The 19791-nt window shown below is 52.2% G+C and overlaps 3 protein-coding genes across 3 annotated transcripts in view; 1 reads left to right on the top strand and 2 right to left on the bottom strand.

The window, feature by feature from the left end:
• Positions 1-1309: 1309 nt before the first annotated feature.
• LOC128749504 (myosin-binding protein H-like) lies at positions 1310-5794 on the top strand. Its single transcript, XM_053849170.1, has 12 exons — positions 1310-1495; positions 2643-2699; positions 2791-2925; positions 3069-3236; positions 4181-4269; positions 4346-4541; positions 4689-4828; positions 4895-5054; positions 5117-5253; positions 5327-5513; positions 5572-5627; positions 5684-5794. The coding sequence occupies exons 1-11, from the start codon at positions 1342-1344 to the stop codon at positions 5604-5606; spliced, it is 1458 nt and encodes a 485-aa protein (XP_053705145.1). The 5' UTR covers positions 1310-1341; the 3' UTR covers positions 5607-5627; positions 5684-5794.
• On the bottom strand, positions 5333-12109 carry tti1 (TELO2 interacting protein 1). The gene is made up of 14 exons (XM_053849168.1): positions 11962-12109; positions 10980-11720; positions 10324-10917; positions 10071-10242; positions 9718-9980; positions 9259-9639; positions 9029-9188; positions 8767-8928; positions 8490-8650; positions 8272-8412; positions 8009-8213; positions 7816-7903; positions 5673-7752; positions 5333-5589 (listed from the first exon to the last, which is right to left on the bottom strand). Exons 2-13 carry the CDS (start codon positions 11706-11708, stop codon positions 7566-7568), a joined length of 3243 nt encoding a protein of 1080 aa, XP_053705143.1. The 5' UTR covers positions 11709-11720; positions 11962-12109; the 3' UTR covers positions 5333-5589; positions 5673-7565.
• An 881-nt stretch (positions 12110-12990) lies between these two features.
• The window catches only part of LOC128749496 (kelch domain-containing protein 8B-like), a 57196-nt gene continuing 50395 nt past the window's right edge, over positions 12991-19791 (bottom strand). The window contains exons 5-6 of the mRNA XM_053849157.1: positions 17947-18048; positions 12991-15918 (exon numbers count right to left, since the gene is read on the bottom strand). Of these exons, the coding sequence (XP_053705132.1) occupies positions 15722-15918; positions 17947-18048 (299 nt within the window). The 3' untranslated portion in view covers positions 12991-15721. The remainder of the gene's footprint in view (positions 15919-17946; positions 18049-19791) is intronic.

Here is a 19791-nt window from a genome sequence, read left to right as displayed (position 1 = left end):
GCCGAGAGAGGGCAGTGTTGTCCCTCAGCTGGGGGAAAGTGACAGCTCTCCCCTCTGACCTTCAATCCAAGTGAAAAGGCGTCTGAGGGCTGGGCCTCATGAATAAACCAACGCCAGAAAAAAATATTGCGTCAGGATGGCGACTTAATGTGTGGGGCCAGTAGCCGCCGTCGCCATGGCAACGCTGGCCAATAGAAGAGCCTTAATAATGCAGAGGACAAGAGAAAGAAGCTGCCGATCAAAGGCTGAATTATACAGCGCCGGCTATGGTTAGAGGGAGGCGGCTCGCCAGGAGAAGCTCCGTCATGCAGGAGAGACTCAGAGCGGAGCCACGGATGAAACACAGCCCTCACTCGCCGGCCACAGTCACTGTCACGCTCGGCTGAGCCTTGACTCTCCCTCTTCCCCTCAGTTGCAGCAGCCTCCCGCCACGTGTGCGAGCGAGGCGACATGTTGCCGTGAGACGCCGCCGGGAACCAGATGCAGGGCGGCTGCGTGAGACCCTCAGGTCCTCACTGAAGTGGAACTCTCCATGTTCTTCATTGAGCCACAACTGTCAGGAGGAGGCAGGAAGAGGAACTGAGCTGGAGCGGCACGAAGAGGCGCGTAAGTGAAAGCAAACTTCACGATGAAGAATTTGCCGTGCTTACAGCGCCTCCTCACGCCAGCTCTTTTCACTGACCTTGAAAGGAAGCGTGAAAAACACAAAAATCTTGCAGCTGTGTGACCAAAAGAGGCCGCGAGCAGCGCAAGCTAAACGCAGCTAGCACTCGCGGCTAAAACGGCTCAAGACTTTTTCAGCTGTAAACCTGATGAATGATATTTAAATGGACAAACCTTGTCGTGTGTGGGGCGCCACACATCGATGACACTCTCCTTCAACCATTGGGCAGAAAGAAAACGGGTGCTGAGCTGTGCTGTTAGGACTTTTCATTGCCACACACAACAAGCCACAACAGAGGAGATGGGCGACTGAATGGGGAGAGCTCAAGTGTGCTGTCTGCGCATGCGCGGAAAACTCTCACTCCCAAGTGGACCAGGAGAGACGCAGGTCAACAGACGCTTCATGCTCATGTTTCTGCGCGAGGGGCTGTTGCTCCCCTTCACCACAAGAGGGCAGCAGACAACACGGGGTTACGAGAGGTCACCAAACGTCTCAAACGCAGAATCAAAATCGCCTCCAATCTCCGTGAAGTATAAAAAGGAAAGTGAAGGCTTGCTGTCGCGCGGCGGGGCGTTGTTCCGGAGAAGCAGCGCGCGACTGACCGCCTCCCCACTAGTACCCGCCCCCCTCAGATATAGCCAGACGCCCGCCGGGGGGCTCCATCGTCTTTAAGCGTGATGCCAGGGAAACCAGTCGAGAAACCCCCAGCCAAACAGGCTGCTCCGAAGGAGCCGGAGCCGGAGGTGGAGGCTCCCGCCGCGGAGGAACCTGCGGAGGCGCCGCCCGCCGGGGTGAGCGCGGACGCCCCCGCTGCAGATGCCAGCGCTCCAGGTATCCGACATATTTACAGGATGCGCACATGATAGAAAAGTGTTGTTGTTTGACGAAGACATGAATCAAACCTTTAATTCCGATTTGTTTTTGTGAAAAAAAACTTAATTTGAAATTTAAGAAAGCTGGAAGTTGTTTTTATTTCGCACTGCCATGTTGAGGATTGAATTAAGTGAATATATATATAAAACAACAGCTCGCTAGTTTTCAAAGTATGATGTCTGGGAGAAAGGCGCAGGTAGTGACGTCACTTCCGAGTTCATGCGGCTCACCTGTGCGCGCTGTTTGCGCCCCGAGGAAGCGGTTTCTCGTCCAGAATATATCAAAGTTCCCGACCATGTGCGAGTTGATCAACTCCTGAACAAGGTTTTTGCAGTGTCTGATTCGATCAGATGTCCCTGAGTTCAGTGTTTATTCAGAAGCTGAGCGTGTGAGGCGTGAGCCCACATCACACTCTTGACCAGACAAGATCCATGCCGGGTCTGGTACCAGCAGAGGCGGCTCATTTATCGCTTTTGTTGGTCACCGAGACAACCTTCACCTCCACCTTGTGTCTGTCAGACCTGGACCTTGCTCAGGCTGAAGTCGGGCTCCACATCTGACCCCTGACCTGCTGTCACGGATCATCCACATTCATCCACACGCTGAGCAGCAGAATGTTTGGGCTCCTGCTGATGACACGCTTCTCTATTTATAGCTGTTTTTTCTCATGACCGTGGTGAAGCCGTGTTTTGGCCAGTTGAAGTCACGGTCACCCATGAGCCTCTGTCATGGCCGGCGCTCCAGCCACACATGCTCAAGTTCCACCCAAAGGTTTCCACTGCTGTGTTTGTGGCCCTGAGCCCGAGAACGGATGAAAAATAACCAAGCGATTTGGATTGGAACGCTCCAAAACGTCGCATGGAAATAGCAGAAGGAGGGGTTCGGCTTAACAGTTCAGGCAGGGCGGGGTGCGGATCAGCACCTCTAAATCGGACACCTCTGTCTCAGTTAACCAATGGAGGCCCCGAGATCAGGCCCCAGATTGTGCGCTGTGCTGATCCTGCAGTGTCGGGGTCACATTCGATGAACTTGCTGATGAAGCGAAGGCCTGTGCGCCGAGGTCAGAGCGCGAGCTCACCTTCTCCTGGTCTGTTCTCTCCGCCAGCTGAAGCCTCCGCGGTGGACAACCCCCCCGAGGCCCCGGCCCCCCCGCCTCCTGCAGGTACTGCCTAACATCTCACTCAGCTGGTGGCCCTGATCTTGTGGCTGACAGAGCGATGACATCACATGATGGAGAGGGTGTGTGTGTCCAGTGCCTTGCAGCGCTCCTCTGGACTTGTCTGTGGCTGACGTCAGCCACTGCAGTCTGACCCTCACCTGGAAGACACCGGAGACCATCGGAGACTCGGGCCTGGACGGCTACTCCGTGGAGTACTGCAAGAGTGGCGGTGAGTGTGAGAGAGCCGTATACGGCCGCCTGTCGCCGCCTCTCCCGACGCCACTTTTAGAAGAGCTGAGCTTTCAGCACGGCAGGTGTCGACAGGCTGTGAAACGCTGAGCCGTCCTCATCACGACTCCTCTGTCCTCGCAGCGTCGGACTGGGTCCTGGCCAACGAGGAGCCCACGCCCACCACCCGCTACTGCATCCAGAACCTGAGCAGCGGCGACCTGCTGCTGGTGCGCGTGGTGGCCGTGAACCCCGGGGGCCGCAGCCAACCCTGCGCCCTGGCAGAGCCGGTGCCGGTGCGAGAGGTCGGAGGTAAGACGCGCCGCGCCAAGCGGGTCCCACGTCTTCCTCCGCAACAGTAGAAGGTGTGAGGAAGCCTCTGGCAGATGTCGACTCAGCTCACGTGTCCTCATCAGTCCTGCGGCCGACGACAGGAGCTGTCGCCTGCTTCAGGCCCAGCAGACCTGTGCCGCTCCTGCCCGGTCATGTGACACGTCTGCGGGAGCAAGTCCTGCCTGGTCATGTGCTGGGAGGCGTCTGGTCAGGTGACACGTCTGCGGGAGCCAGTCCTGCCTGGTGCGCTGGTGTCACTCCGGGTCACTGGGTCCATCGGAGCACACGAGGCTCAGATTTGGCCTGTGAGCCCACCTGCCTACCTGTCGACGTGCTCTCCCTGTCCGCTGAGGAGACCTGATCCTGGAAGGGAAGGAGGTGCAAATCTCCGCTCTCAACTTGCAAGTGGATCTGCCCACTCTTCTAATCATTATTCCCATGTTCCGGCTCCACTGAGCTCCGGGGGCAGGGCTCCGCGCTGGTCCTCCCAAGGCAGGGAAACAGGAGCCGGACTGAGGGATTTGAGGACTTGTAGCAGTGAAACTGAGCCCAGGGACCCTCTGAAGTCGAGGGTCTTCAATTACACGCCGCCAGCGGCTCGGGCCGTGCGCTGGCGGCGGCGGGACATTGTTGGGGAAGTGAGCTGATTTGCAGGGATCAGTCCGGAGCCAAATCTGGAAGCAAACCTCATAGCTGCAGTCCCAGCGGCCGGAATGTCCCCAGATCCCGACTTAAGCTTCCAAACGCCCGGACAAGGAGAGTGGTGGGCGAGGCGGGTGGGGGGGGGCAGAGGGAGCCTGGTCCGGACCATCCCATTTGATCCGGTCCAGTGGCTCCACCTGCCGCTGCTCTGGTGATAAGATGATCCTGGAAACGGTCCCTGTCCACGTCATGACCATGTCGTCCTCTGGTGTGTGTTTCAGAGCGCCCCAAGATCCGCCTGCCCCGGGCCCTCAGGGCCACATGCGTCCGGCAGGTTGGCGAGCAGATCAACCTGCTCATCCCCTTCGTGGTGAGGCTGCGACGGAAGCCGTCCGGCGGCGGTCCACCAGGGGCAGCACTCACCGTGTCTCCCTGCGTCCCTGCAGGGCAAACCCAGACCCGCCGTGTCCTGGCTGAAGGACGGTCAGGCTCTGGACACCAAGAGAGTCAACGTCCGCAACAGCGATAGAGACAGCATCCTCTTCATCCGCTCGTCGCAGAGGGACGATTCCGGCGTCTACCAGATGTCGCTGAAGGTGGACGGCTTCGAGGACCAGGCCCAGCTCACGCTGCAGATCGTAGGTGGGTGGTTCAGTCACTTGACCTATGACCTTCGCTGCCGAGCCGAGCAGGAAGGACTGACTCGCTCAGCTGTCCAGGCACCTTCCTGATGCAGACTGTGACGTCCTCAGGTGCGAGACCTGAGCTGTGACCTGCTCCTCTCCACAGAGCTGCCGGGTCCCCCGGCCAGCATCAAGCTGGTGGACACGTGGGGCTTCAACGCTGCGCTGGAGTGGACTCCTCCCAAAGACGACGGGAACTCCCAGGTGACGGGCTACACGGTGCAGAAGGCCGACCAGAAGACCGGGGTGAGAGCTGGCTCTGCCGTCTGGCGCCTCCTGCTGCGTGCTGACGGCCGTGTGTCTGTCCCGCAGGACTGGTTCACGGTGCTGGAGCACTACCACCGACTGACCGCCACCGTCTCGGACCTCATCGTGGGCAACTCCTTCTCCTTCAGGGTGTTTGCTGAGAACATAGTGGGGGTCAGCGAGAAGGCGGCCGTCACCAGAAACCTGGCCCACATCCAGAAGACCGGTGAGTCTGGCCGCCACGCGGTGTCTCCGGGGTCAAAGGTGACGGACCTCTTGCGTTGTCAGGTATCACCTACCAGCCGCCCGAGTACCAGGAGCACGACTTCAGCGAGGCGCCCCGCTTCACCACGCAGCTCACCGACCGCGCCGCCACCGTGGGCTACACCACCCGCCTGCTGTGCTCCGTGCGCGGCAGCCCCAAGGTCAGTGGTGGTGCTAACCTTTGACCCTCAGAGCTTGTGGCCTTCACGCTTTATTGCTGCCATACTACTGCAGCCCAAGATCGAGTGGCTCAAGAACCAGATGGTGATCGGAAACGACCCCAAGTACCGGCAGCTGTCCAACCAGGGCATCTGCTCGCTGGAGATCAGGAAGCCGTGCAGCTTCGACGGGGGCATCTACACCTGCAGAGCCAAGAACCAGCAGGGGGAGGCAGCCGTGTCCTGCAAGCTGGAGGTCAAACGTGAGTCCCTGCTGACCACTGCTGCCTCTGGCTGCTCACTGACCGCTTTCTCTCACAGAGGTGATGCTGGGAGACACTGAGAAAGGAAAGTGAGGTCAGTCCACTGCACTGCAGGTAAGAGAAGGGAGGGGAGAAAGCAGTACACTCATAAATCCTTACCAGTAAAGCAGAGACTTCTTGTTGTCCAAAGGCTTGAAGACCTGCTGAAGCAGGAAGTGAACTTGCAGCGGGACTCACCTGAAGCTGGAGGTGTTGGCTCTTGTGGCTGAGGAGGAATGGGGACAATAAAACAGTTGAAACCATGAGTGTGTCTCCAGTTCCTACCTGCTGCTGCTTCTGCTGCCTGTGGAGAGAGAGAGTGAAGAGAAGACAGACTCGCCTGTCAGGACCAAACTTCAGAGATCAAAGTCACCGTGCGTTACTATTGTTGCCATTGTCGGGAAGTGAAACATGACCATTCGCTTTCTACGTCTTTAGGCATGTCGTCGTGTGAGGGACACGCCAGTCACGTTTCCAACACGCGGGCAGCTCAGGTGTCAAGCTGCCGGCTACACGGCAGTAAATAACAGAGACGTGAGGAGAGAGATGCACGTTTCTAGCCACCACTTTGAGTTAGTGTCTGCTATGGATGACGGTATTAACCCTGCTGTCCACCAACGCGCAGAAATCACCGGTTAAAGAGAGTGAAATAAAGTCGCCTCACAAATGTGTTGAAAGTGCGAACTCAAAAAACTATGTCGCAGTTTTTTTAAATCCTCTTGATAGGTCAAGTTAAACAACACTTATGATCGATGTTTAGACTTTCATAGATTATTCTTTCTTTGGTGCAGGAAGAAACGGTACAGATGTGATGTACTAATGTTGCATTTTCTCCTGAAAGTCAGAAATAAAATGATCCTCTGGCGCGGACTGGCGAGGAACAGCAGCCACTTAAGTGCAACTACTGCCAAGTGGCCAACAGGAGACGTGACACTACATTACTTGTTGAGGGAGTCATCAGTAGTTGGATTACTTTTTCAAAGTAACTGCAGCAACACTGTTCACACCTTTGTTTAAAATTATTATTAATCCTTCAACTGGTTTCGTCAAGCTTCCACCTATATTCCACTTCACTTCAACAATTTAGAAGGAAAATAAAACACTGACTCAGGAGTTAGCGTAAAAAACAATGAACCAAATGTAGCATCTTCTGCCTTCTGACATTTGGAGACATAACATCAAAAAAACAATCTGACATGGGGGTAAACCAAATGAGCGCACAATGAGGGGCAGATGAGAATTGTTCCCAATAAATTCTGATGCATATGGAATAATATATCAAATGTTTTATATCTTCTTAAATGTCACTGGGTAAAATAGAAACGAACAAACAGAAGCAAACATGAAAAGCTCCTACTGAAAAACAATACAAGACAGACTCAGATCGGCAGACTCAACTCCACTGCTGACAACACCCAGTTGTTTCGTGGCAAAAACACATCATGTGACTACATGCATTTACACACCACTCTCAGGTTTCGAGGTGAAAACATAGAGCACACAATTGTTTGTCATGTCAGCCTCACTAGCAGACGGCGACACGTGTGTGTGTGTAGTTGTAGTTCACTAGTTCTAGTTCTTCATGTGAACTTGTGACGGAGCAATGCTGTGTTCAACAGATGGAGCTCCAACCTGAGCCTGATGGAAAGGCTCTCTGGTGAGGATGAGAAGGAACGAGGCTGGCAACGTGAGGAGATGGAGCTGGAGATGGAGCTGGAGATGGAGCTGGAGATGGAGCAGACATGTGGACACGCCGCAGCAGCAGCAGCAGCAGCCCTCATCCGGCCTGACTGCACGGCGGGACCCTCTTCCAATCCACCCAAGAGGAGGGGGACTTCAGGTCAGTGGCACCATCTCACTGACCTGAGGCTGCTCTCACCAAGTTCTCTCAGGACACAGTGAAGCATGTGAGCAGCAGCAGCTTGAGAGGACCCAGGCTCCAGGTGTGCTCCAGCCTGAGCCATTTCACTGTGAACCACTGGAAAAGAGACTCTTGGGAAACAAGCAAGGTCCTCAGCTCAGCTCCTCACTCAGCAGCTTCACGACATTGTCCGAGAACTCGTCTCTGGGCCGCCCGGCGCCGCTAAGCAGCACTGGCAGCAGGTCCGGGTGCGGCGGCTCGTAGCTAGTCGGACAGTGGAGCTCATTGAGGATGAACCAGACCAGGTCCGGGTCCAGCCGGGCCAAGATCCGGAACACGCTGCAGAGACGGCACAAGTCAAACCCGAGTGTCATGGTGTGGACGGGGCAGGCGGTCCCTCACCTGAGACAGGCCTCCTGCAGGCCGGCCGGCTGTCTGCAGCTCAGGTAGGGCAGACAGGTCTCACACACCTGCTCCAGCTCCAGCTCACCTGCAGACACGCCAGAAAGGGAAGCAGCTCAGCGACCACAGAGCAACGGGGCGAGGGCGCCCTCTGGTGGTGACGCTGAGTGACGCTTGAGCTCCTTCCACTCACCGAGATCCAGTCTCTGGCAAAGCGAGCCGAGCCCCTGCAGAACCGCCAGCTGTAGCTTGTAGGCCAGCGTGTGTGTGTAGACGGGCCCAGCCCGGGCGCTGACCGGAGCCTGGTGGAGCAGGGAGCTGCTCACTTTGGGCAGGATCTCTTTGGACACGCGTCTCCGCAGGAAGTCGCCACACGCGTCCCCCAGCGAGCACAGAACCTGTCGGGTCAGGTGAGGTTTGCGTGGGTTCCACAGGCGGTCCCGAGCCCAGACTCACCCTGAAGGCTCTGAGGATGGCGAGTGGATCGTCGGCGGTCAGCCTCTGCAGGAGGGCAGGCCAGCAGCGGTGGACCATCGGCAGCAGCTCCTCCTCCTTCTCGCTCAAGAGGCACACGCACAACTCCAGCACGTCCAGAACCTGCAGCGACTCGGGTCAGGCTCAGAACCCACACTGCAGCACACCAGCTCCCTCTAGTGGTAGGCACGAGTCATCACCTTGAGTCGCACTCGGAGGTCAGGGTCGGACAGCAGGTGGACACAGCGCTCCATCACATCCTTGGTCACACTGAGGTGAAGAGGAAGCTCGCCTTTCTTCTCACCATCATCGTCATCATCATCATCATCATCAGGAGGAAGCTCTGAAGGAGGAGGGACCTCTGCAGAGACACGCAGGCGATAAAAATACACACATACTGCTACAAACAAATAAGACAGGTGGAAAGAGTAAAGGCTGCCAGAAGAGGGCGCCCCTCGCTTGGCTCCAGCATCTTACCGACATCTTGGTCATCCACACCTTCCACCCAGCGGCCCTCAGCCAGGTCCTTCTGCTTCTGGTACTCCAGCAGGAACTGCTGCACATCAAAGTGGTCCAGAGGGGTGGGGGGCGGAGGGGCGCTGGAGGCAGCGGGGCAGGGAGCGGGTGGGAACCAGCGAGCTGAAGGAAGGACAGGGTTCTGTTGAGGTTCTTATGTTGAGAATGAACGTAGAAATAACTGGGCAGGAGGTCAGGAGAAGAAGATGACACCTCGACTGACCCAGAGCCTTCATGAGCGCCAGCAGCACACAGCAGAAGAGCGGCGCCGTCCTCTCGTAGCTCAGGTCCAGAGCCGTCAGTACGTCCTGCACGATGTCGCCCACCAGTGGGAGCAGGTTGCGGTCCGAGTGGACCAACATGACCGTCAGCACGCGGGGAGCCTGGACCAAGACAGGACAGTGAGGTCCAGAGTTTTGAACAGGGAAAGTTTCTGGGGGTCAGCGGGGTCACCTCGGGGTGCTGTGAGAGTCTCTGCAGGTTGAGCGAGACGTCATTGAGCAGATAGTCACAGTTGAGGTTGATCATCTCCATCAGCGTCTGGTACCGGCAGGACCGAGCCACGTCCCACAGGCAGCTCAGCGCCGCCTGACTGACCAGCAGTGTCTCCTCGCCTGCCTTCTCCAGGACAGGGTAAAGTGATGTCATCAGCAAGGGACGGAAGTCCACGCCCAGAGCTTGAGCGCAGCAGGACACACCTTCCAGCTGCAGACACAGCTGCCAGATGTTGCTGTTGAGCTGCAGCAGAGAGCAGGACGAGGAGGAAGAGGGGAGGACCTGGAGAGGACCAGCTCCAGAGTCGGAGATGGAGAGCAGTCTCACTGAGCTGTGGGGCTGAGAAGAAACCATGACAACATCATCATCATGATCACCTCATCTCACATGACCGCGTCATCGCTTTTCCTGTCTCACCTGCTGGTCCCAGGGGTCCTTCTCTCGCTCCTGAGCCGTTGTGAGCAGCTGCCAGTTGTCCACGCTCATGTATTCGTCCAGGACCATCTGCACCACAGCAGTCAGGTCCTCCAGCGAGGTCGAGGGTCCAACGCCCGCCGAGTGTCCTGCAGCGCCCCTGACTAGCTGGTTCAGAACCATGGCCGCCTGCTTCCTGTACGACTGAGACTGCCGGTACAGGTCCAGGAAGTGGTCACTGAGCAGGTAAATGTTGCCATGGTAACCTGAGGCCGTAGAGATCAGGACAAGCTACATTAGAACTGCTGACCTCAAGAATGCGATCGTGTCAGAGTGGTGAGGGTCAACAAGGTCACCTAAGGTGCGGCAGATCTCCATCAGCAGAGAGAAGATCTTGTCGTCGGTGAAGAGCAGGAAGTGTTTCCTCTGCGTGTGAGCGAAGGAGAAGTCAGATGTTCCCGCTTCAATGGCTGTTCCCAGATTTCTCTCCTCAACGATTCGAACGTCTTTCACGTCCAGCTCCAGCACCTGAGCAGAGCAGCAGGTCACATTCCAAGCAGCAAAACACCAGAACATTTTGGGCTTCAGCAGAGCACAGGTGTGTCCTACCTGCATCAGAGCTTTGGAGATCCTCTCCAGATGTGCAGCAGAGTTCAGGACCATGGACACCAGAGGCCCGAGGAGCTTCAGATAACCCAAGAAGACGTTCAGGACAAACAGTTTCTTCTGATCGTCAGACGTGCGCATCAGTCGGGGCAGTGAAGTGCACAGCACGTGGAGGTTCTCAGACAGGACGTCTGTGAAGCTCTGGCTGTTGCTGGAGGCCTGGTTTCTCTCGGACACGTCCTTCAGAGCTTCCTGGCAGCGCTCCTTCACCCTGGACTCCTCGTCGTTGACGGCCCCCACCAAGGCTTCAAGCAACAGACCCACACACTGGCCCAGCGAGCGCTGGCACCGGCGCAGCAGGGCGTCAGCCAGCTCCACTGTCTGCAGACGCACCCTCCAGTGACGATGGGCCGAGGTGCAGGAGATGATCTTCTTCAGCAGCACCGACAGTTTTTCAGCCGTGCTCTTCACCCACCCTACAGAGCGCTGGACCACCAGCTGACCGATCCTGCCGAGCTCGGCTGGAGGAGCCTGATGGGAGTCACAGGTCTGGAGCTGGACATCTTCCAGAACCAGGCCCACTGAAGACGTCCAGACCTGAGGGAGGGCGAGCATTCAGATCAAGCAATGATGCCAGACTTTTCCTTGCTGAGCATTACCTTCATGGCTCCGACTGTGACAAGGTGTCCTTGCCGAAGGTCTCCTGTGATCATGCGGGTCATGGTCGTGGTGACCCCAGGCAAGAAGGAGGCCATGGTGCCTCCGACAGCCCGTCTCTCCTCTGAAGACGCCACAAAGTGATCCTGACCGCAGTCGCACTTGAGAGTCAGAATCAGAAGACACTTGAGCGCCGCCGTCTGTATCTCTCGACATTTCTCCTTCTCCGCCAGACTCAGCAGCAGCGACACTGCGGCGCCGAGCCCCGGCAGCATTGCGGGCTCAAACAATTTGAAAAAAATGTCACCATATGCCGCGTGGAGGAGCGCGTCCAGACATCGGAGCACGCTCAGTTTCAGCTCCTCCGACGTACAAGCGGGTTTCCCCACATCTGTGCGGCTGCAGACGCACATGCACAGCTCCGACATCAGCTCTCGAAGAGTCTCCCAGCTCGCGACACACGTGCGCTCCAGCACCTGACTCATGGCCTCCACAGTCACCTGGACCAGTGCATTCTTCTCTTTGGAGCCGGGGGTTTTGAGGACAAAGCGTAGCGGGAAGAGAATGTAGTCTTGGAGCTGCTGCAGCGTGGCGTCGTCCACTTCCTTCAGCTGCGAATGCAGTCTCTCCACATTGTCCACGGTGGGCTGACGGGTCAGGAGGACACAGGCCGGTCGCAAGTAGGCGAATGCAATCTTTGGATCGCTGATCTGAGTCATGGCGGGAGGCATCGCAGCTGAGCTCTGCAAATCAGAAAAGTCCATCACACGACGACATACATTTGTTTAAATGGGCGTCGTATCACTCTTGAGTCTTGAACGACACACAAGCTCAGTCAATTACAGGCAAATATCCGCCTAATACACCTCGTTTTTACATAGGTTTGGTCAAACAGCTACGCAAAACACATTCAATGTGGTCCAGTTAAGTAACATATTACACTTCAATTCTCACGAAAATAACCATCACATGCGTCCTACCTACCTGCAAAACAGTCAGGATTCCTGGAATTTACAGAATACACCAAAAATAAAACGCTAAAGACACGACACAAAGAATGAAAACAACTTCATGGCTCCGAGTTCTGACGCCATTAGTCTGCCACTGCGACGCGACAATATGACGTAATCAGTTAGCGACGAGCCGGTTGTCAAAATAAAAGTGCGCCGCAGTTTCATAAATAAATTTTAAAAAGAGCTTAAAATTAATTGACTGGTTTACAGTGAACTCTCATTAATCGTTTTATTCCGTCATTTCATTCCGTCCCTCGTAAAAGGAAGAGAAATAGATTTAAAAAAAAAAAGTAAAATTAAGTTGCTGTAATAGCTGTTGTCCGGAAGATGGCGCAAATCTTCCATTATTGATCTCAAAGGTAGCAACAGCTTTACGCCCCTCGAAACCCATTGATCGATTTCAACATTCTGAATTGAGTCGCGTCTCTCTCTCTTCAGCCTCCAGTGAAACCAAGAATGACTGGCGCCTCAACATAAGGGGCCCCATCACATTAAAATGTGACCCTGAAACACCAAAATACATTGAGCTTTACAGCAGAACCTCCAGTGAGAGATGGACACTGAATATCTCTTTCCATTCCCAGCATCGAAAGCTTATATACTTGTCTAAAAAAATAATATTTATATATTTAATCTCCTTGAGTTCCAGTTCCATTAAGTTGCAAGTTGTACTGCAATCTGCATCAAAAATAAAAGCCTTGGAATAATGAAAAATTGCTTAAAAAGGGGTAACTTGACACTCCATTTCCAGATGGGAAATTATTATTAACTTTAAATGCTAGTCAGAAAAAAAGGGATTCATTCCTTTTCTGGGCTGAGAAAGATTTGACCCAATCCATTCCTGCCTCATCGAAGCCATCGACATGGGTCGCTTCTGCGCTGACATTCTTTCACCCTTCTCTTGTCTCTGGAGGCTGTCAGGGCCCATCATGAATGGGGCGACTGCACGGCTTGGAACCAAACAAGCACAGACCACAGGACGCCTGCGAGTAGACGGCGAGTCAAAATAGTTTATTACACAACAGGGTTTTTAGTTGAGGCACTGCCTCACATTGAGTTTAGGCACTGAACTACTGCACAGCTGCGACAGGCGCCCGCTCCACTGACAAGAACACGAGTGACGTTACAGTCCAACAGTAGATCCTGGTGTCCACTGACACAGCCACCATTTACAATGTTCCACCTGTTACGATTATTAAACAGACACGTTTGTCAGGAACAACCGGCAACCACTGGTCAAGGTGAGTCTTTCGATGCACGTGATCTCTCTCTTATGGCAGGAAATACAAACTTCTGATGCATTATTTCATTGTTTTAAATGAACCTTCCTGTTGTTTTTTTGTCCTTGATAATGCCTGTAACGTTGACCTGATCGAAACAGTGTCCTGAAAATGAATGGAATATATTTAAAAATAAAAGTACAATAGTATAGTTTTCCCGATTAATGGAATACCAATAAACTCACAACCCCATTTTTTTTCCGCAATAGCACAACCAGAGAATTACATGGGAAATTTCGATGAGTGTCTTCCTGCTGATGCTTGTCGCGAAATGACCGAGAGCTGACGTAAATGGCAATTTTTGTGTAGATAAGAGCTACGTCCTGTGTTGGGGGAAGGTCTGAGTGGCCGCAGCTTGGCCTGGACATTTTTTGATCAGAAATGTGTGACTGTCCGCCCCAAAAAATGTGGCCGGGGCAGCGGGTTAGTGAAATGTTGTTCACACAAAGCTGCTGCTTCCTTCCAAACAGGACATTTGAGTCGCAAAATCGATGAGCGGAGTGTAGCAGCGGCTACAAATGGACGGCATGGGATGCTAAATATGAAAGAATTCTTCCGAAATCAAGTGTGATGATGCCCACTTCAGTCTCACAGGTCTGAAGTCACGCTGTCCTACCTGGAAAACAACTATGTCACCGTGGATTTCACACCAGCAAGAGAAAAAGAAACACGTCGTGAGTGGAGCGACTTGCACAACACCAGTAAACAGCGGTCACCACCACACACGGGTCGCTCCGAAGCAACACAACAACATGACTATCCAAGTATTCCACCTACCAATACACAGAAAAGGCCTATTCACGTGAGGTCGGGCTCGACGTGGGCCAAACCTGTCAATGCTACATTTTGGGAAACAAACTCTCCTCTGTTGAGCTGCGGTTCCATTGTAGCGTGAACGTTTGCGTCACAAAACCGCCACTTTATTGACACCACCTGAGTCTGTGTGTTTAGTCGGGGACCCTGAATGTATTTAGAAAAGTGTTTCATGAAGCCTCATCTGCCCAAAGACACACTGTGCACCGAGGCGCTTAATGCTAATAATTCAGTGACCAAGCTTGAAAAAGGGAAACAGAACTGGACTCTGCTGAAGTTGCTGCTGTGCCGTCGCTTTTTCCTGTTTATTTTTCTTGAGCCAATTAAAATTAATGATCATTTTCCCCCAAAGCTCAGCCGGGCTGAAGAGCCAGCTCTCCAGCACACGCACACACACGTGCGCGGCGACACAGTTGGCTGGAGCAGGCTCATCAGTGTTGGACGAAGTTCTGGTCCCAGACCGGCGCACAAACACCAGGGAGTCTTGGTGTTTGCCAGCGTTTCTTGTTGGGGTTGTTAGCTCTGCTGCACCACCACCACCACGGCGCCCCCCGCCTTCTGATCATCCTCAACTGGGGTCCCTCCCTGTAAACATCATGAAGACCTTTGTGGCTGACTGGGAAGTCAACGCAGCGTCTTTGTTTTTGGGGCATTTCCCACCAGGCTTCACTTCACTTGACACTGTTTTCATGCTCTGATTTAAACTTTGCTTAAGCCAGTACAAGTCTCTGATTCAGTCTTGTTCATGGAAATAAGACTAGATTTGGGGCGTCGTCCTGAACCTCCAGTGTTGATGGTCGTGGCTTCAGTAAAGCAAGTGGTCAAGAGAATCATTCCTTTCTTTCTTGGACACAATGTCATATGAACGAATGGGATGTATCTTATGTTCAGTTCACATCCTCACGCAGCCATTGACGTCTAAAAGTTGGAATGAATTTCAATAAGTCAGAGGTCGATTATAACCCCCAAATCTCCTGTCATTTCCGCTAGCAAGTTAAAACTTAAATGTAAACTACTGATCAAAAAGTGATTTAGGAATTCCTTGTGACGGCCAACCATTGGGTGAGTTTGGATCCACAATCTGGGACATGGCTCGGTCGCTGTGGGCCGAGGTGACACAAAGTGATGGCAGCTGTCGACACGTCTGACCACAGTCATCTCAACTGAAGGAAACACAGTGACTGTGGTCGTAGAAAGGCTCATAGAAATGGATGACTCAGATGAGCAGGTGGGAATGTTAAAGGCCATGGATGTCGCCAGTATTGTCCTGTCAAACCTGCAGTGTAACAAAGTTGTAAAAGTGAAAGCTTCTGAGAACATGTAGAAAAGTGTCCCACCGCAGCAGCTGCAGGCAGAAGAACCTACAGTATATGGCCCTAAGTTCCTTAAATATCCAGAAAGGTACCCTGCTTTTATTAGGAAAAACTCTCCTCAGTGAAAAGAAGTCTCTTTGTCAAACACAAAACACTGTTTTTTGGCTTCGATCTTCATGTGGTGTCCCCCCCCTGAGAAGGACAGCTCTCTGTCCATGCTGCCCGACTGTCCTTCATGTTGCGTTTGCTGACCCAGAGAAGCGGCTGCTTGTTGAATTTAGATTGGTCTGAGAGGAGGCATCCGTCATGACAGCGTCTCTCGCTGTCACACGCTTTCTTGTAAGCACAGGGCTTCCACTGCGTTGCTGGGTCCCTGGGCGACGCCGCCGATGACAACCAGCATGCTGTTGGTCTGGAGCAGGGCCGAGGAGCAGCGTCCCGTGGGCATGGCCGCCACGGACTCCCAGCGCCGCTTCACAGGGTTGTAGCTCTCCACCGAGCTCAGTGGCGCCGGCTCGTTTCCTGCAGTTGAAGAGAGCACAGTTCACTTTGTTGCTGATAAAAGACATTAGGTTTGAATAGTTGAACCGTCAGATGGGATGCTACAGGGCAGATCCCTGAATAACATCACAGAAAACCACAAGACAAGACTATGTTTGTGCTTGTAACTCGTGATGTGCTGGTGAGGCTTCATGAAACACTGTCGTCTTTTTCAGAGCTCAGTTGGTTTCAAAACAATGTGAAATGTTCGTTCAAAACCCAGCATTTTCGGGCAGAGACTGCCATCTAGTGGGCTCTGAAAAGGGCAACTTGAAGCCTCACAAACCCTCCACCACACAGCACGGAAGTTGCTGAGTCCGAGATGCATTTTCCATCTCATGCCACATTGTAGTTGTGGAAAAAGACAAATGAAGCAGCTCAAACAAATGGATTTGTCTGGCTGTATTCGCTCGACCAGACATGCCACATGCGGCAACATCTGCCCCCATCTGAGGATTATTTCCCCCTCCTCTCATGAAAGAGCTGAAATGACTCTGGGATGTTAATGCAATATTCAATAGGAGCCTGTGTCTGCAGCTGAAGGGACGGTTCCTGCATCACAGCAGGGGGTAAACAGGTTTATTTGCTGATACCATGAACTTCAGAGACGTTCTTAAACACTCAGCTTTAGTGGGAACGTTTCCTCCATTTGTAAATCCAACTTCACAGACACAATGTTTTGGATTTAGCATAAGCGCACAGCCTTATACGTCAACGTGAGTCTAAACTGGGCTGAAAGTTTCACGACTATCTTGGAAGTAATTCAGGTTTTTGACTGTGGAAGTGTGGGATGTAACTCAATATCGTAGTGACCAGCAACAGGACTCAAAATCAATGACAGGTTGGATCTTCAACGTCAGCGTGGCATTTAAGCCACAGTGTGGCCCAGGTGCACTTGTCCTTGTCCCCCTTCATCTCGTCCACTAGAGAGTCACTTGCAACCTTCTTTCCCTTCGCAACTTCCAGTCTCTCTAATCCTGTCTATTACTGTCACTCACACAACACTGCCAAGACACACTCACTTCTTTGAGAACATTTACAGCTGAATTTCTACTCTTCTAAAAACCGTGGTCCCCACAGACAGGTGTGATGCAGCAGGACAAGAATAAATCCATCCAGCTGCACGACATTCTTGATGGGTCCTGCTGGCTGGATCTGTGGGTTTCCCCTCTAAAACTTCTTCTCCTTTCAGTTGGACTACCTGGGTGAGCTTGGTATCTTCGGTGGAAGTGTGATGTTAGACATGACATCTGACAAATATGAGCAGCCTGAATCCTTCTATCCGTCTTTGAAAAATCCTCCGGTTCCCTGTGTGAGTTCCACAAACTTTTGTGAGTTGTCTATTCTTTTGACTACAGTAGAAATGATGACATTAGTTGGGGAAAAACTTCTCCTGTTCCTGCTCAAATCTTTCTTCATTTAATTTTGACTCTTAAACCGCTAAAATATGGCTGAGAAAGTGTTCCTCCATCGTCCACTAGATGGCACTCTCTGCTCTGACACCTTTAGATTGGAGCAAGTGAAACTCACTTTTTTTTTTTTTTTCAACTGAGAGCGCCCCCTGCTGAGCTCTGAAAATGACCACATGTGAGCACAGAACGTAAGGGCCAGGGTTACTCTGATCGAGGGCCATAAATGGCGCCCGGGGCCTGACTTTGGACACGGCTGGGCTACAGCAGAACACGACGCCTTCAAAGCATCTTTCTTCAGCAGCAAACGCAGATCATCTTGTGATACCTATTTTTAACTGGGTGGTTGAAAGGGAGCCGGACACAAACCAGCTGTGACTCACCCACCCAAATGATGAGTGCAGATCAGACGATGAGTCAGATTGCTGTCACTGGCTCACAGAGAACTACTGAAAGGTGGCGTCCTCACCCAATATATATATATATATATATATATATATATATATATTATGAACCTGCTCTGCTCAAGTGGACATTTAAGTGGACATTTGGCTTTGCCTCGAGGCTCAGTTTCACTTTCCATCCATGCACAGACACTGACCCAAACCGCCGACCGCGATGACCCGTCCGCCAAGGCATCCCGCCACGAAGTCTGCTCTCTTCTCTCTCATCCTTGATGCGCGGCCGGGCTTGATCCAGACACCTGGCAAGTTCAGAGGACAGAGTTTCTTTGTTAGACATTGAATGAGGATTTGTTTCTCACCAAATTGTTCCATGGAAACCTCACATCTCATTTTTTTTTAACGGAGAGCACCACCTACTGGGCTCTGAGCATATGGACAGTGTTTCAAGAAGCCATCACTTGTTAAGAGGGACTGAGTGGATTTTTATTTTTATTTTTACAAAAGGAACAGTTAATTTCTTTTCAGAGCACGAGTGACATTTGTGAAAATAAAAATACAAATATTACAAAAGGGCAAATACACAAGAGATTACATACATATACATACACATATTACAAATACAGGGATTTAATGTTTTAAAACACAATTTCTAGTTCAAATTGTGAAGCAGCTCTCTTCAATTTTCTTATGGTATTAATCGGTCATATATAAAATTATTCTCAATGTTGTAAAGATCAAGACTCTTCACTGTATGAACCCAGACTGGCAGATTCACATGCCAGCAGCTTCACATGGACAGAATATCAGGTGGAATATGAGTGCGACAGATGTTCACACAGACCTGAGATGCCTTTTATGAAGCCCATGTCCAGTTTCTAAAGACAAATAGCCTTTCAAACACGCCATTCCAGCCTCTCCTGACACACAGCAAACTGTACGAATGCAGGTTTTTGGATGGAGAACCTTCTGTGTAAATGTGTTTTTGGAAGAGTCCGGTTGCAGCCGGGATCCAAATGTCATTCTTTACTTGTAACGCAATGACATTCTTGCTCCTTTACAACTAAGCACCGTAATCGGGTCACGTCTACTAAAGTTGGATCAGAAAGGTCAGTGCAAATGCCATCGTAAATGGCCGTCATTATCGCTACTTGTGAGCACAGCTAGCTGTCCGGCCATTCTCATGAGAAGTTTTGAAAATACTGGAGATGACAATGTCTTCCATTGAAGGCTGCGGCTCACTGGAACCTGATGGGTTATTGAGGCTTCACGAAACAGTGTTTTTCAGGGCTCACAAGGTGGCGCTCTGTGTTTAAAAAGATTGCAAAATGGCTGTTGCCCTGTGAAGAATATAGGGGTAAAGGAATGATACCCTTTACTTTTTTAAAGAAAAGAAATACCGTGTATATTGTGTATGAAAGACAAATAGTCCCAGATGACAAACTTCGGCGCGAACACGGCCACGAATCCTCATAAAAAAGGACAGGAAACAATGTAAAAACGTCAAACTTGAAGCTGTGGGCCGAGGCTTCTACTTTAATCTCATTGCTCCTCACAGCTATTAGAACCATGTTTCTTAAAGCCTGGAGGGCCTTTTCAACACCTGTCTTCTGTCTTGCAGGATTCACTTCACGGCGACTCCCCTGGGCAGCTGCATGTATGAAAAGCACTTGTGTGTGAAGGAAATCCCACAGCATTAACAGGGCGTTGCGCGTGTGCAGGTTCCGCCATAGCAGCTCCTCACAGAGCTTGTCAAGCAGAAAGCTGCCAGAAGAGCCAAGCGTTCTTCTTAGACACTTTGATCCGTACGGTGCAATGAGACCCAAGGAGAGCGAGCTGAGAGCATGGCTGGACCAATAGGTGAGGCTTTCCTCTTCTGCAGTGATCAGAGCATCACGGCGGTGCGTGAGCGAGCGCGAGCCACGTGTGTGTGTGTGGCAGGTCTGCGTCCGCTGGACTCAGCTGGAGGAGCGTGGTTTATTTCCAGCTCTGAGTCACCGCTTCTCTGTTGTGCTGGAGCTACGTAGCAACAGCCTGCTGCTGGC

The sequence above is a fragment of the Synchiropus splendidus genome, chromosome 18 (assembly GCF_027744825.2).
Source record: "Synchiropus splendidus isolate RoL2022-P1 chromosome 18, RoL_Sspl_1.0, whole genome shotgun sequence".
Classification (NCBI taxonomy): domain Eukaryota; kingdom Metazoa; phylum Chordata; class Actinopteri; order Syngnathiformes; family Callionymidae; genus Synchiropus; species Synchiropus splendidus.
Note: the sequence above shows the minus strand (reverse complement) of the source record. Positions and strands in the feature narration are given on the sequence as shown.